This window comes from Tachyglossus aculeatus, chromosome 21 (assembly GCF_015852505.1).
Source record: "Tachyglossus aculeatus isolate mTacAcu1 chromosome 21, mTacAcu1.pri, whole genome shotgun sequence".
NCBI classification, from domain to species: domain Eukaryota; kingdom Metazoa; phylum Chordata; class Mammalia; order Monotremata; family Tachyglossidae; genus Tachyglossus; species Tachyglossus aculeatus.
Genome location: NC_052086.1, coordinates 66,806,746 through 66,824,665, shown reverse-complemented (window position 1 = coordinate 66,824,665; position 17,920 = coordinate 66,806,746). Strand labels below are relative to the sequence as shown.

The 17,920-nt window shown below is 41.9% G+C and overlaps 1 protein-coding gene across 1 annotated transcript in view; it reads left to right on the top strand.

Moving 5' to 3' along the window:
• The first annotated feature begins 6,424 nt into the window (after window positions 1-6,424).
• Window positions 6,425-17,920, top strand: part of LOC119942419 (transmembrane protein 180-like) — a 33,729-nt gene continuing 22,233 nt past the window's right edge. Inside the window, exons 1-3 of the mRNA XM_038763227.1 lie at window positions 6,425-6,574; window positions 10,528-11,259; window positions 16,243-16,397. Of these exons, the coding sequence (XP_038619155.1) occupies window positions 6,425-6,574; window positions 10,528-11,259; window positions 16,243-16,397 (1,037 nt within the window). The remainder of the gene's footprint in view (window positions 6,575-10,527; window positions 11,260-16,242; window positions 16,398-17,920) is intronic.

Genomic DNA, 17,920 nt, shown 5'->3' with positions numbered 1-17,920 from the left:
TGATGATGATGCAAGCCCACTGTTGGGTCGGGACCGTCTCTATATGCTGCCAACTTGGACTTCCCAAGCGCTTAGTACAGTGCTCTGCACACAGTAAGCGCTCAATAAATACAAATGGCATTTTATTAAGCGCTTACTATGTGCAAAGCACTGTTCTAAGCGCTGGGGAGGTTACAGGGTGATCAGGTTGCCCCACGGGGGGCTCACAGTCTTCATCCCCACTTTACAGACGATGTAACTGAGGCGCAGAGAAGTGAAGTGGCTTGCCTGAGATGGACGAGTGGCAGAGCAATCAATCAATCGTATTTATTGAGCGCTTACTGTGTGCAGAGCACTGTACTAAGCGCTTGGGAAGTACAAATTGGCAACATAAGCAGCAGAGATTAGAACTCACATCCTCTGACTCCAAAGCCCGTGCTCTTTCCACTGAGCCACGTCCCTGCGCCTACTGTGTGCCAGGTGCTGTTCTAAGCGCTGGACAGAATACAAGCAAATTGGGTTGGACATAATTCCTACCTCACGTGGGCTCACAGTATTCTTGTCCACGCTCCCAACCTGCCTTCACCTGTGCTGCAGCGAGGTATTAATAATAATAATGATAATAGTATTTGTTAAGCACCTACTATGTGTCAGATACTGTTCTAAGCGCTGGGGTGGGTACAAGCAAATTGGGTTGGGCATAATTCCTACCTCACGTGGGCTCACAGTATTCTTGTCCGCACTCCCAATCTGCCCTCACCTGCGCCGCAGCGAGGTATTAATAATAATAATGATAATAGTATTTGTTAAGCACCTACTATGTGTCAGATACTGTTCTAAGCGCTGGGGTGGGTACAAGCAAATTGGGTTGGGCATAATTCCCACCTGACGCGGGCTCACAATATTCTTGTCCGCACTCCCAATCTGCCCTCACCTGCGCCGCAGCGAGGTATTAATAATAATAATGATAATAGTATTTGTTAAGCACCTACTATGTGTCAGATACTGTTCTAAGCGCTGGGGTGGATCCAAGCAAATTGGGTTGGACATAATTCCTGCCTCACGTGGGCACACAGTATTCTTGTCCGCACTCCCAACCTGCCCTCACCTGCGCCGCAGTGAGGTATTAATAATAATAATGATAATAGTATTTGTTAAGCACCTACTATGTGTCAGATACTGTTCTAAGCGCTGGGGTGGATCCAAGCAAATTGGGTGGACATAATTCCTGCCTCACGTGGGCACACAGTATTCTTGTCCGCACTCCCAACCTGCCCTCACCTGCGCCGCAGCGAGGTATTAATAATAATGGCATTTGTTAAGCGCTTACTATGTGCCAGGCTTTGTACTAGGCGCACGGGGATGAATACAAGCAAATTGGGTTGGGCACAATCCCTGTTCCACGTCGGGATCACAAATTGGGTTGGGCACAATCGCTTTTAGACTGTGAGCCCACTGTTGGGTAGGGACTGTCTCTATATGTTGCCAATTTGTACTTCCCAAGCGCTTAGTACAGTGCTCTGCACATAGTAAGCGCTCAATAAATATGATTGATGATGATGATGATGATGTTCCACATGGGGATCACAAATTGGGTTGGACACAGTCCCTGTCCCATGTGGGGATCACAGTATTCCTTTCTGCACTCCCACCTGCCCTCACTTGTGCCGCAGCGAGGTATTAATAATAATAATTGTATTTGTTAAGCGCATACTATGTGTCAGGTACTGTTCCAAGCACTGGGGTGGATACAAGAAAAGTGGGTTGGACACAATCCCTGTCCCACGTGGGACTCATGGTATTCTTGTCCGCACCCCACCTGCCCTCACCTGCGCCTCAGCGAGATAGTAATTATAATAATGGTATTTTGTTAAGCGCTTACTATATAACAGACACTGTACTAACCGCTGGGGTGGATACATGCAAATTGGTTTGGACACAATTCCTGTACCACGTGGGACTCACAGTATTCTTCTTCGCACCTCACCTGTGCCAACTTTCCTCTCTCCGCCTTCCCAGATTCCCTTCGTCCATGAGGATCATTCACGGCCTTGAGGACGCACATGCTCCATGGGGGTTTTCCATTTCACGTTAGCCTCACATTTTTGGCAGCTGCCGCAGGGAGGATACCTGTGTGCAATGCAGCTGTCTCAATAATCCGTGCCGAAGGGGCAGGATTTGGGAAGCAGACATTGAGGGAATCAGTCAGTGGTATTTATTGAGAGCCCAATATGTGCAGAGCACTGTACTAAGTCGTTGGGAGAGTACAGTGCAACAGAATGAGCAGACTTGTTCCCTTGCCCATAACGAGTTTACAGTCTAGAGGGGGAAATGACGGAGTATGGACAATTTGCATTCAGAGGGAATCCAAACACTCAGTTTAGTCTTTCTTACTAAATCGTTTCCCAGAGTTGCAACCAAGGAACAAAGCTGGAGGGCTTGTTTACCTCTTTCTTTTATATTTTATATGTCACTATGCCCAGGGGCCAGTAAATAGTAGCCAAAAAGACAAGGGCATGGTGCAAACAGGAAAAGAAGGGCCTGGTTAATGTCTCCAAATCCTGTAAAATTGGCTACACTCTGGTTTTAAATGGCAAATAGCTCTGCTTCCATGCAATGCCTTGTCACTTGACATCCTTACTGATGGCCAGAAGTAGCCTAACAGAAATCAGGGGAAATTTGATGTAGTTAGAGTATCGGGCCCAAACAATAACTTGTCCTGAAATTCTGGAATAATGGAGGATAATAGTGAACCCTGTGTGGGATAGGAACTGTCTAATCTGATTTTGTATCTGTGCCAGTGCAAAATGGTGTGTGATAGATACTGCTACATTTATTACGGTAAAAAGAGTAGTGATGTCTAAAATACGGGTGCTTGCCTAACCCTAAACTTGGGTTGCGTTGATCAGGATTGACTATCTGCACTGTGACCTGGTCAGCAAAATTTTAGCAATTACAAGACTCCATAGGAAATAGTAGGTATTTTATTGAGTTGAGGTGCAATGAATGAAAAAAATTTTTTCAGAGATTCGAAAGGAAGAAAAAGCGGAGTCCAATAAAAAAAATCCAGTGCTAAGGGGTTGGTTCAGTGTTAAGGGCTTAGTACAGTGCTCTGCTCACAAGTGCTCAATAAATATTATTGATTGAATTATATATTTTTGCAAACTGCTATGGTTGCTATCATAGTATTCCAAACTGGATGAGAGCAATTTGTAGTTAATAGTTAACGAGAGCAACAATGAGTTTTCCTTTGAAATACTGTATTTATCAAAATATAAATCACCTTTTTTTAAAAGGTATTCCACTAAATCCTCTTTATCTAGGCCCTGATAATATGAAGGACCAAATTCACTGATCATCCACTTTTTACTGTTATGGTAATATGAGACTAGATTCTATCGTTTTCTGTGGCCCCTGTTAACCTAAGTGTCTGGCAAAAATATTAGACCAGAGCAAAAATAAGATGAGCTAAGGTAATTTAAAAATAAATCACCACAAATAGTCCTTTTGAAAAAGAGATGACAGGATTTGGAAAGTTCTAATGATGATTTATGAAAGCTGAACTGCAGTAATGCATCAAGGCTGTCCAGAAGCTCATCTTCCATAGTCATTGATCCACTCCAAACCTGTCCACTGTGCAAGACTGAAAACTCTCACCATTTTCTCCATGGCAAATAGCAACTTAGTGGGTTACATCTAGAAAGGTTCTTTCTAACATATAGTAATCCTTCCAGCCTGGAGTTCTAAAATTATTGAGAGACTGAAATTAGAGTAAAAGGCTTTTTTTTCACTCTTTTGAGATGGGGGTGGATAAGTTGGCAAAGCCTGTTTGAGCACTCTCTTTTCTTTCAAGATTTTTTTATTCATTTACAGAAATTGCATTGGTTTTAATGTTGCTCTTGGATGTTCATCTAATAATTAATTCACCCATATTCAGTTCAGTAACTCAGTATGGTCATTATTCTATCTTGCTACTTCTGAGACCTTCAGAAAAGAACGAGCTTCAGAGAACCCTTGTCCTCATTAAAAAAACATGCAGGACCTGTTCTTTTGTGCCTCAGTGCCAAAGTAAAATGACTGAAAGGGAGTTTTGATGACAATACTGTTAGTGGATGGGGATTTTCAGTGTGATTCTGAAAAAAGCAAGGACAACAAGCTGGAAAATAAAAAGCAATCTGTATCAAAACATTTATGTATCCACAAATAGGAATGGCTCTCTCCCTCGCTCTATAAATATAACGTGTTGTCTGTCACACAGTTGTAGAGATTTAAAAGTTGTTTTAGACAACAGTAGTAAACACATGTCCATTCCAATGTCCATTTACATTCCAAACATTATTTGAGCGTACCTGATGACGACTCTACTTTTTTGACTCAATGGAAACTACCAGGTGTGAGCTTCTGCAAATCCCTGATTTTCGTTCCCACTGTCCAGCAATCCCTTCTTTACTTTCCTCTTTCCCAGCTCATTCAGATCTTCCACCTGTTCGCTAAATCTACCTACCAGCACCTCTAGTCTATCACCTTTCATCTCTTTTTCATCTGTAAAATGGGGATTAAGACTATGAGCCCCCCGTGGGACAACCTGATCACCTTGTAACCTCCCCAGCGCTTAAAACAGTGCTTCGCACATAGTAAGCGCTTAATAAATGCCATTATTATTATTATTATTAAAGACAGTTTGCTGCCACTCCTTTCCCCATCCATCAGTGGTATTTGAGTGCTTACTGAGTGCAGAGCACTGTACTAAGCGCTTGGAAGAGTACAATGCACGAGAGCTGTTAAACGTGTTTTCCTGCCCAACTGGAGTTAATGGGAGGGAGCAGAGGAAAAGAGAACTTAATTGGGTCAGACCTTTTGGGGACCAGTACTCCTTAACTACTATCTTCAACTTGTCACTCTCGATGATGCCCTCCCCTCTGCCTTTGTATCTCATTTTATACTAAAAAATGTCTGCTCTGGATCCCTCTAAACTGTAAGCTCATTGTGGGTAGGAAATGTGTTGTTGTATTGTACTCTCCCACATGCTTAGTACAGTGCTTTGCACAGAGTAAGCGCTCAATAAGGATGATTAAATGAATGAATAAATTGTATGTTCCTCTTCTTGTTTCAGCTCAAACTCCTTGAATGAGTTGTATTCACCTCATGCTTCACTTCCTGTACACCAAATCTTTTGTTGACCAGTGCAATTAGGTTTTTGCCCCCTTATGCCACTGCTTACTACATCAGGTAGACCCCAACAGTCACAACTGTCCCAGTAATAATAGTAATAATAACAATAATTGCATTTCAGTGCTTAATATGAGCCAAGTTTTGGGGTAGGCTGGCTGTTACCACTGGGGAGAACACCATATACCACAGGAGCTGGGCTGCAGCCGCAGCATAGTAATCGTGTTATTTAAGTACTTACTATGTACCAAGCCCTGTACAAAACATTGGTGTAGATACAACATAATCAGGTCAGACACGGTCTCTGTTCCACCTGGGGCTCACAGTCAAAGGAGGAGAGAGACAACAGGCATTTAATCTCCATTTTACAGATGACAGAACTGAGGCCCATAGAACTTGTGACTTACCCAAGATCATTGGGCAAGCCAGGGGAAGAGCCAGGATTAGAACCAAGGTCTCCTGTCTCCCAGTCCTGTGCTCTTTTGGTCCACGGATCCCTGCCATAGGAACTCCAAGGTTTGCAGGGCAGAGACTGAGACCACAGTGCCTCTGCCTCATGTTTCCTGCCTGCTAGCAATGGGGAGTAGCCCCATCCCCAACGTTTGGAACACTAGAGAAACTGTGAGGCCAGGGGAAAGAGAACAAGACTGGAAGTCAGAAGGTCTGGGTTCTAATCTTGCAGATTATATACCTGTTTTCCCTCCCCCAGGGACTCTGGGCCCCCATGTGGGGCAGGGACAAGAAATTATCTGATTATATGGTGTAGGATATAATTTCTCCTAAAGCACTTAACTCTGTGCCTCAGTTACCTCATCTCTAAAATGAGTCTTAATACGGTGAACCCCATGAGGGATCTGGACTGTGTCCAATCTGTTTACAATAATAATAATGATGGCATTTGTTAAGCACTTACTATGTGCAAAGCACTATTCTAAGCGCTGGGGGGGATACAAGGTGATCAGTTTGTCCCACGTGGGGCTCACAGTCTTCATCCCCATTTTACCTTGACTCTGCCCTAGCACTTAGTACAGTGCCTGGCACATATTAAGGGTTTAACAGATACCATAAAAAAGGACAGCTATCAGACTCTTAAACTGGTCTTCGGGAGATTCTGCCTCTTTTTGGTTGTTATACCAAATGAAATATCTGTTCTAAGAATGTAACGCATTATTTTTCTCATTCTTCTTGTCTTTATCATACTGTTCCAGCTTCTTATACCATAATGATTCTCTTATTTTGGCTTGTATTTAAGGGAAGAAAAGTCTTTATTTGGAAAATGAAGCTTCTAAGAATCCATCTCAATGCTTTGGCATATTCTATGACAACCCTGGGGGCTGGAATGATGAATACAGTCTTTAATTTCTACTATGTGAAGCTTTTCTTAAGTCAATACAAGATTTCAGAAGCTGCCTTTCACCATGCCCAGGTAAGAGGGGACAGGCATTGTTTTCTGCCTTTGGACAAGGTTTCTGTTTCCCACATGACTTGGTGGGAACTCACCTAATTGACAAACTCTGAAATGAAAGTCAACAAAGTACAAAATGCTGACTTCTTAATGCTGGTGTAAGTAAGTGCTCACCTTAGTATGTGTGTATTGATGCATGCCAGGTAAGCTTAGTCAAGGGAGGGAAAACAGATTTAAAAGGGTCAATAACCTGGTGGTAATTTTGGGGTAATTACAAATCTGTTGTAAATACCAATGGGAAGCATTAATATTAAATGACCGAAGGCTGATAATATGAAAGGTTTAAGTGCCCAGATGATAGCAAAAATTGTTCAGAGCTAAGTAGTCCACATAGCTCTTAACCCAGGACTGTCCTGGTTAATCAGTAACTCCTAGATGTCTCTGGCTATGGCTTTCTGGCTTTTTAAGCACCTTCAAGGGGTGATATAACTAAGACGATTTCTCCCAAATACACAAGGCAGGCACTAACTTTCCTTAGGTCATTTGTTAACCAGTGTAAACTAATGATTCCTGTGGCTAGCAACTGTCTTCTTAACCCCCCTTGGAAAACTTCCCAAGAGCTATCACCAAGCTGCTTTCTTCTAGGGTACCAAATTTCTCTAAATGTTGGGGAATCAATCAGTGATGTTTGAGTACCTGCTGTACTAAATCTCTTGGGAGAGAACAATATTATAACAATAATGGCATTTGTTAAGCGCTTACTATGTGCAAAACACTGTTCTAAGTGCTGGGGAGGATACAAGGTGATCAGGTTGTCCCACGTGGGCCTCACAGTCTTAATCATTTTACAGATGAGGTAACTGAAGCACAGAGTAGTTAGGTGGCTTGCCCAAAGTCACACAGCTAAGTGGCAGAGCCAGGATTTGAACCCATGACCTCTGACTCCCAAGCCTGTGTTCTTTCCATTGACCCACGCTGCTTCTCCTATGATTAGTAGGTACGATCCCTGCCTTTAAGAAGCTTACTATCTAGCAGGGGAATCCGTAAAGTAAGTTACAGACGGGAGGAAGTAAAGATATGTACATAAGTGCTTAGGGGAGGCTGTGAATGCTTAGGTGGCAAGGACGTGCCAAAATGGCAGTTGGGAAATATAAGGTGGGGAGATTAGAAATGGGAAACCTGTGGTCTGCCGGATTTGAAGGGGAAGGGTGGCCCAGGCAGGAGTAAAGGGCTTGAACAAGAGATCACTGTTGGAAGAGACAGGAATGAGGCACAGTGAATAGGTTAACTTGAGATGAGTTGGGGTGTAAGTGGAGAAGATCAATCAAACTTATTTATTGAGTGCTTACTGTGTGCAGAGCACTGTACTGTTTGGAAGAGTACAGTATTGCAGAGTTGATGAAAGCTGATAAGTAGAAAGAGGTTTGAATGCCTTCAAACCAGTGGTCAGGAGTCTCTGCTTGACATAGAGAGGGTAACCTTTAGAGGTTTTTGAAGAGTGGGGAGATGTGTGCAGAACCATGTTTCTGAAAAATAATCGGCATCAGGGCAAAGTCTGGACTGGAGAGGGGGAGATGGAAGCTGAGAGATCAGCAAGGAGACCGTTGCAGTAATCAGGCCCAGAATTTGTCAAGTGTGTACATTGTGGTGGCTATTGGGATTGAGAGGAAGGGAAGAATTTTGGTTGTGTGGAAGGAAAAACGGACAGGACTTGGTGACAGAGTGAATATAGGGGTCTTCCCTCCTCTTGTCTTTCCCCAGTCCAGTTCTTACTTCACTCTGCTGCTCAGATCAGTTTTCTAAAAAAAAAAAATGCTCAGTCCACATTTCCCCACTCCTCAAGAGCCTCTGCATCAAATAGAAACTCCATACCATTGGCTTTAATCAATAAGTGGTATTTCCTGAGCACTTACTGTGTACTTACTGTGTACTAAGCACTTTGGAGCATACAGTACAACCAAGAGACATGTTCTCTGTCTACAACAATAAGGCAATCAGTCAACTCCCTCCTACCTTACCTCTCTGTTCTACTACAACCCAACCTGTACACTTCACTCCACTAATGCCAGCCTACTCAGTGTATCTCATTCTCTGTCTTGTCGTAGATCCCTTATCTTTATCCTCCCTGTAGCCAGGAACTCCCCCCCACCACCACCACCCCTCACCACCTCGGCCCCTTCATATACAACAAACTACTGCTTTCCCGCCCTTCAAAGCCATATTAAAATCACATCTCCTCCAAGAGACCTCCCCCAGCTAAGTCCTCTTTTCCCTTACTCTCTCCCTTCTGTATCACCTATCCATTTGGATCTGTACCCTTTAAGCACTTGATATTCACCCCACCCCCACAGCGCTTATGCACATGTTCATAATTTATTTTATTTAAGTCTCCCCTAAACTGGAAGCTCTTTGTGGGCAGGAAACGTGCCCAATGCACTGTTGTAGTGTCGTCTTCCAAGCGCTTAGTACACTGTTTGCACACAGTAAGCGCTCAAATACCATTGATAGTTTGAAACAGAAGGTGTCGAGGATCACACCAAGATTGCAGACTTCATAGATGGGGAAGATGGTAGTGATCTCAACTAATGAAAAAGTTAGGTGGAGCAGAGGATTTTGGAGGGAAGATGGGAGCTCAGTTTTGGACATGTAGAGCTTGAGTTGCCTGTGGGACATCCATGTAGAGATATCCTGGAAACGGGCGTAAGTGTGAGATTATAGAGAAAGAAAGAGGCTCCCCTCAGATCTGACTCTTGGGTTAAAGGGCCATGTTTTAGACCTGTTGGGTAGATTGCAAGCGGGGGCTCAACCTAACCCCTCACCCAAGGACCAGATGTCTGTCTGGATGGCTAACTGGGATTGCTAGAGCAGAAATATATCTGTTTTAGGGTAACACCACTCTCCAGGTGGTGGTTTTCCCTGATAGAGGCAACAAACCCCCTAACATCGCCAAAGCTACCTCAAACTAATGCCTCCAGTTCTATGCCAAGGGAAGGAACCTAGCTAGCCAGAGTTTTCCCAGCAATTTATCATTTCTGCTAATCAGCCAGATATGGTGAAGGGTTGCAGTTAAATGATTTGTTGTTCTTGGAAATGTCAAGCCGAGAGCATATCTTTAGCCATAATACTTGTTTTATTGGTAGGCCCAGGATATGAACATATGTTCATGAACATATGAACATATATGGGCCCAGTATGCATGAGGTCATTTTGCGGATACAGTTATCTTTTCCACATATAGCAAGTCTGATGAATGAATGATCTTATCAGTATTTCTGTAATTGGGATTACTTCCTCGTTCTGTTCTTTCAGATAGTGTTTATCCATTCAGTGAGAGTTTATAGCTTTGATATCTTCACCCGCTATTTTAGGCAAAGGTTCTTTCAGATGTATGCTTGGCATGAATCTTGTCAAATAATTTTGTTTTTACAGTTACTGCCTAGGCATATCTGAATTCACAAACTTTGCACACTGATATTTTAATTGGTATAAGTTATACTTTCCTCCATTGTCCCAACAGTAAGCCCTACGCACGATGCATTAATACTCATGAATTTTGCCTCTACTACCATGACAATTGGATTGTTATTCTTGAGTAAAGGAAGAAATGTGTGTTAACATTTTTAAAATTTAGAACACTTTGTTGTTTGTTCCTGGTGAAAACTTTGTGGAGACGAACAAATAGTGCTGCTTTGGTCCATTTCTCTCCATCGATCAAAGGTATTTACTGAGTGCTTACTGTGTGCATAGCAGTCTAGTAAGCACTTGGGACAGTATAATAAAATAGAGTTATGTCGACCCAATCCCTGCCCACAGGGAGTTTTCAGGTTGGATGTTCACCTTCTATTTTAACATACCTACTCTCTGCTGGCAGTGAAAGATGTTTTCATTTTTGTTAGTCAAGTCCAGAAAAGTTTGGAATAATTTTGAGCAGTTCTCTTCCCTCAGAATTGTCTCGTCTCTTCTTTTTCCTGCAGGTAATCTTCATGATTTGGAATGCCTTTAATGACCCTCTGTTTGGCTACCTTCAGGACAACTCCAAGGCTCCATGCTGTTCAAGACGTCAGATGGCCATTTTATATGGAGCTCCATTGTACGCCTTAGCCTTCTTGCTTCCGTGGTTCCCTTGGAAACATTATCATGAAAATGACTGGGTCAGCGGACTTCACCTGGTGATATCCTTATGTGCCTTCGATGGCATGCTGACCTTTGTGCTTCTGGCTCAGTCTGCCCTGTTTGCAGAGATTTCCACCAGACACGAAAGTCGGCTTCAGCTTATTAAGTACAACCAGGTGGCATCACTGGTTGGGTCTACCAGCATCCTTTTTTGTGGCCTCTTCTCTGACAATATGGAAAACTTTCCTCATTTCCAAACTTTCTCTCTTGTGGTAGCCCTCCTTTCCACTGCCTGCCTCTGTTATACTGGCTTGTACAGCACAAGTCAATATGAACTTAAAGAAAGTCCGGGAGACAACACGAGCCCAGAGGGCAAATCAGAGCTCTCCTGGTTCTCAGTCCTCTTGCTGACCAAGCAGATTTTAACCCAGAAAAACTTCTTGCTTTTTTTGGCAATGAACTTCTTCCAGGTCTTCAACGTAGCCTTCTTCAACAACTTCATGATGATCTTTGCCGATAATCTCATCCCTAAGGATGCTCTTTCTTCCTCTGTGAGGAGTGTCATGTATGGGGCAGGGTTTATTTGCCCTCAGGTATGTGACTGGGCTTTTGACTTTTCCTACGGGGATGAAACAGGACAACAGTTAACACTGTTCTTGTTGTGGAGAGATTAAATAATTCAGTTATCAGTAGGTTACATAAAAGACATTCTTATAGGAAGGTTATGAAACAGCCACGAAGTCAAAGCACCAACATTAGAAATGAACTCTGCACGCTAGCCATTAGGTAATGGACTTGATTTTTAATAACTTCTCCTAAAAGTATTTTTCTTTGGAAGGAAGGAGGAAAAGAAAATGTTGAGGATGGTTTTGTGAGGTTGTAACTAGAAGGAAAGAGAAGAAATTAAAGGAAGGTCTTAATAAGATGAAATGAGACCTTCTTCTTATTATTAATAATAATAATAATAATTGTGGTACTTAAATGATTACTGTATGCCAAGCACTGTACCAAACCTTGGGGCAGATAAAAGATAATCAGGTCCCACATGGGGCTCACAGTGTAAGTAGGAAGGAACACCACAGGTATTGAATCCCCATTTTGCAGATGTGAGGTGGAGGCTTGGAGAAGTTCATTCATTCGTACTTACTGAGTGCTTACTGTGTGAAGAGCACTGTACTAAGCGCTTGGGAGAGTGCAGTATTGCCCAAGCTCACACAGCAATAAATGATGAAGCTGGTATTAGAACCCAGGTCCTCTGACGCTGAGGCCCAGGCACTTTCCATTGGGCCAAGCTGCTCCCTCATATCCTTGAATTAGAAGCTGATGCTACTGGTTGTTTGTGTCCATGAATGTGAGTGACGCTGGCTCTTGCACACTCTACCCATGAAAATATAGTAGGACCCTTTTTCTGGCCTGTCGCCATTTGCGACGAGCAGTGCCATGAGCACCAAGGATTACTGTCATGGGATTGATATGCCCTGCCTCTTGACATCTGAAGTTAGATTGCTCTGAACTCCGTAAGGTCAACTGTGAGGAGCGTTTTCCCGTGGGCATCAAACTAATCAGAATAATTGAAAACAGCGTTGTCATCAGTCTGTAGTTTCTAGAGCTCATTCTCGAACCCTTAGCAATAGTAGAATTGTAGTTGTTCATCGTTTTTTGTCTGCAAAAGTTTGTCGTCCAAACAGAGGAACAAACTGGGTGCTTATACCTAAATAATGTAATCATCCTCTTTTGAAAGTCTCCAGCAACTTTGGAGTTATTTCTTAGAAATCCATAGGCTTGATTTTTGAGATAGACTATGCAGCACTATTCAGGTCAAACAGGGAAAAGTAACAGCATTTACAGAAGTGATGTACAAATTGCTCAGCATTACTTTTTAGTTTGAAAGTCAATATTTTCTTTCCTATATTAAGCATTCCTATAAGTGCTAAAAGCAGGGGAGTTTGATACGTGAGAATGAAGAAGATTCAATAAAAACAGAATTGGAAGACAAAAGCAAGGTGATGGAGAAAAAGAGGGTAGAAATATAATTTATATTTTCAATCCTTTTAGCCTGAGGATCCAGGAATTTGGGCTGAGTTCCCCCTGGATCTTTAACATCCAACTTCAGCAGAGTTAATGAAGTGGTTAAAAAATATTTTCAATGTGGGTCTTTTCTGCTCTGTTTGGAATTCACAGTCCAAAGGGACATTGATGGTAAAAAGATTATCATCCCAATTTGAAAAACTGGCTGAAAACTTCAGATTTGGGAGAAGGCAATCTGTATGTCACAAGTTTTGTGATCTTGGCTATACTTAATGTGATCATTATATAGTGCCAGCCATATGTACTTACTAAGTCTGTACGTGAAGGGGGAGGGAGTTCCAGGTTAGAGGGAGGAGGTGAGCAAGAGGTTAATAGCAAGAGAGACAACATCAAGGTACAGTAAGTAGCTTGGCATTAGGGGAATGAAGTGCACAGGCTGGGTTGTAGTAGATCAGTGTGGAAAGGTAGGAGAGGGAGAGCTTATTGAGTGCCCTCAAGCCGATGGTAGTGAATTTCTGTGTGATGCGGAGATGGATGGGCAACCACTGACTTTTCTTGGCCCGGGTGAAAGCCACACTCTGTAACAGCATAAAGCAGGCGAGGTCATATTAGTGCACTACTGAAAGGTTCTGTACACAGAGAAGTCCTGTTCCTCTGCATTAGACTCCATCTTTAACACCAGCCCACTGTCTCTCATCTCAAGACACTGGGTGAAAGCTGACTTAATTCATTGTAAACCAATACAAGTTTGTGTCAGTCTGCACCTGTTTACTCACAGTTAAGGTCCCCCATCAGCTGCGAACTTGAATACTGCATCCAGATTGTATACATATGCAAAGAACAATACTAAGCCAAAAAGTTTAGTTTGCCCTTGGGAGACAGCAGACAGCACAACACCTAAACATATTACATTTTATATAGAACAGAAAATCTTCAGTCATATTTGTTGAGTGCCCACTCTGTGCTGAGCACTGTACTAAGCACTTGAGGCAGTAAAATAGTGATGGAGCAACTGTAGTGTCCAATCTTCTTCATGGCTGTGAGAACTCTACTAACCAAACTACACAACTGAAACAGTTTTATTGGGGGCATTAAGGTGACATTTAACATTAAAGAACTGTAGAGTATCAAGAAAATTAATCATCAGAGCAAAATCAGCCCAAGAGCTTTAAAGCAGTACTTGTCACTTCACATCTTTGCTAAGAGGGATATGCGAGAATGGCCAACAGCAGGATGCTAGACTGTCTGGGGAGCTGAAGTGGGGAAATCATATCAGGAAGGACAGGAGAAATGCTTTAAAGGCACAATGAAGCAAACTGGACCTACTTAATGTAAAATAATTAGAAATGGGGTGATTCTCTTAAATGCCTTGAGAAGATTGAGACATGGAGAAACAAACAATGCCTGGGACTGTAAATGTAAAAGTTCAGCAAGGGACAGCCTTTCTATGCACGTGTGGCAGGAGTTGTAGGTTGCATGTTAGTCTTAACCATGTTTTGAGTATGCTGATTGAAGTATCTGACTATAATGTCATCTTCCAGTCTGAAGGTCCACTAAATATCATTCCTTGTAGCTGAATTTGCCAAGCCGCCTATTGGGATAGGCAAGGTATTCACTCTTATTCAACATTTAATAGGCAGAAAGGCAAGGGAGTAAGTGGAAAAATGTTTGATTTTTCTTATTTTACTTTTTGTAAATGCTCAGTATCCTCCTGCATCCTTTTCATTTTCTGAATACTATCAAATTCTGGCAGTTCTGGCACTCATGTGTAGTAGGGGATATCACAAAACCACGTTTTAAAAAGTGGAGATCTTCAGCCCCTTAGTGGCAGCACTTGGAAGATGTCACTGAATTTGCTGGCTTTCTAGAAAACTTTCTGTTGCAATGAAAGTTCAAGAAATGCCTAGGATTACATGGCTTAGTGAATCTATTGTTCCTTCAAAGCAAAGAAGTCAGACTAGGAGGCCCAGCCGAAAACTTTTCCTTGAAATATAATGTGAACTAAAGTTTTTACTGACATCAATAAATGTAATAATTTCAAGTCAATTTCAATTTGAATCACAGGGAAGGATCAGAACCAATGGTAGGAAGCATCATGGAGTAAAACTCAAACTAGGAATTGTTCCTTTCTCTTTCATAGAAGGAAGTTAATTTTCCCTTTATAATTATGGTATTTAAATGCTTACTATGTGCAATGCACTGTTCTAAGCACTGGGTAGATACGAGTTACTCAGGTTGGATAAACTCTCTGTCTTACGTGGGGCTCATGGTCTAAATAGGAGGAACAACAGGTATTGAATCCTCATTTTACAGATGAGGACGCTGAGAAGTGAAGTGAAAGTCACGCAGCAGGCAAGTGGCAGAGCTGGGGATTAGAGTCCAGATCCTTGGACTCCCAAATCCTTGGACTCCTAGGTCTGTGCTCTTTCCCCTAGATCACACTGCCAATTTGTACTTCCCAAGCGCTTAGTACAGTGCTCTGCACATAGTAAGCGCTCAATAAATACGATTGATGATGATTACACTATAAAGACTTGGTGAGCATCAAAAGTTCATCTCTAAATTTCCAGGTTTGGATTTTTCTTTTAAAGAGTTTAAACTCATTGATGTTACCATGGTCAGCATTTACATTGATTCACTTTTAGCTAATGGCAGTGCGTCGTCTTGCCCAGGTGAAATGAAGGGAATCATTACAAATTTACCACTGAAAGAAGTAACTTCACTGTCATCCTTGTTTAGTAGACCTTTTGGCAGTGGATATGCAATTTTCCTTTTTGGAATAGTCTGCAACAATTCTAACATCAGATATGTTGTAGTTAACAGTAGCATTAAGATATGTGATCGTCTCTTGGACTTAAAATGCTGATGCTACCTGGCCCAAGTATAGTATCCAGTACAGGGTGGAGGAAGCTCTCAGCTGAAAATTTAATTATTTGATATTCAGATTTTGGAGAGTTTCATTTAGATGTTTCCCAGAAGTAGAGAAGCAGCATGACTTAGTGGAAAGAGCACGGGCTTGGGAGTCAGAGGTTGTGGGTTCTAATCCCAACTCCTCCACTTGTCAGTCACATGACTTTGGGCAAGTCATTTAACTTCTCTGTGCCTCAGTTACCTCATCTGTAAAATGGGGAGTAAGACTGTGAGCCCCATGTGGGACAACGTAATTGCCTTGTATCTACCCCAGGCTTAGAACAGTGCTTGGCGCATAACAAATACCAACATTATTATTATTAGAGTAGTCTAGTTGAAAGAGTTTGGGCTTGGGAGTCAGAGGACCTTAGTTCTAATCCAGACTCCACTTGCCTGGTGTGTGGTATTGGGCAAGTTACTTAACTTCTCTGTGCCTCAGTTGCCTCATCTATAATACGGATTAAATCCACCTACTTGAACTGTGAACCCCATGCGGAACAGGGACTGTGTCCAATATGATTAACTTGTATCTACCCCAGTGCTTAGTTCAGTGCTTAGCATAGAGTAAACACTTAACAAGTATCATTACAAACCATTATATGCACTTTTAATAGTAGGTCAGTCTATTTCCATTTCAGTGCCTGGTGCTGATCAGTCATTCTTGGCTGAAGAAGTTCGGTTACTACAAGGTGATCTTGTACTCCTTCTATGTAGAAGGAGCAACAGCAGCTGTCATGTTCATCTTTGGGCAGGACCACTATTACTTGTTGGCACTTTATCTCACCATTAACATGTAAGTAAAACCTGTTCTTTTTCCCTTGTACGTCTTTTCTAATCATAAAAAATGTTTTAAAATATGTACAGGTTCATTCTATCTTTTAGAAATCCTTTTCTTTGACCGACGTAGTTAGACATGAGATAGTCACTTCCAGGAACCAATTTGGGACAATTTGACCTGAAACCTGTGCCTTAAGAGGATCCGCCCGTCCTTGCTTGAGTGGCAGAGCCACTCGGTCCAGTTGAAAACAGTTATTGTGGGATTAAACTGACTCACACAGCCGTGATTCACAGCCTTGATCTTGGGGTGGAGGAGCTTAAGGAGCAGAACTGCTGGATCAGTAACAGTTCTGTTCTTCAACTCCTTTGCTTGCCCGGGTACGCAGTGGGCGTGCGATTGGCATAAGAGGTGTTTGATTGGATTACGGATGTGCCTGTGTGCCCCTCTCTGATCTACCTCCACTTTATGGATTTTAAACCATCAAGACAATTGATCAGGAGCCTAGGTGTAGCTATTCGCTTGTCAGGTCATCTTGAAGGACTTCACCTGATTAACGGTTGTAGCGCAAAGTATGCTAATCCTTCTTTCCCTTCCCTTTCTCTCTTCCCAGACTGAGCCCGGGGGGTGACCCTTACATCATCCTATATGTCCAGACCCCAGACCTGCACACATCTAGCCATTTCTATTTAGATATGCATCTAAAGAAAAAGCCACTTTGAATACTGTCTCTTCTGTAATGCCAGAAGTTGTTTCCTCAACGGCATAAGGATATTTACATATTGAAGTTAATAGGAGAGTTGAGGTCTTTTTAGTGTATTATTTGGAAGATATCAATTGCTAAATGCTGTAGAATTTTAATTAAAAAAGAATAATTTTAATCATAAAAATATTTTTAATAATCTTTGCGCGGTTTTTTTCTCACTGTCCTTTCTTTTTCTTCTTGAAAATGTTTAAAGATTCTATTTTTCCCCTCCTCGTGATGACAAGAGAAAAATTTCAGTTTCGTTTTTCTGGGAAACTCTGTTTTTCACAAGAGTATTTCGAATAACTATCAGTGTGCTAACTATAAGAGTAGTTTGAATAACTATCAGTATGTTATGGAGGTAGTTTTATAATGACAAGAGCAAATTGAGAAAAGTTTACTTTCTCGAAAGTATCTTACTGTGGTATGTAATAGAGCTGTAAGGGTACAGAGAAAGATGACCAAAATGGTCAGGGGTGTGGACAAGCTTTTATATTGTGTTAGACTGAAGTTCAATCATCATCATCATCATCAATCGTATTTATTGAGCGCTTACTATGTGCAGAGCACTGTACTAAGCGCTTGGGAAGTACAAATTGGCAACAAATAGAGACAGTCCCTACCCAACAGTGGGCTCACAGTCTAAAAGGGGAAGACAGAGAACAAAACCAAACATACTAACAAAATAAAATAGAATAGATATGTACAAGTAAAATAAATAAATAAATAGAGTAATAAGTATGTACAAACATATATACATATATACAGGTCAATCAGTGGTATTGAGTGCTAACTG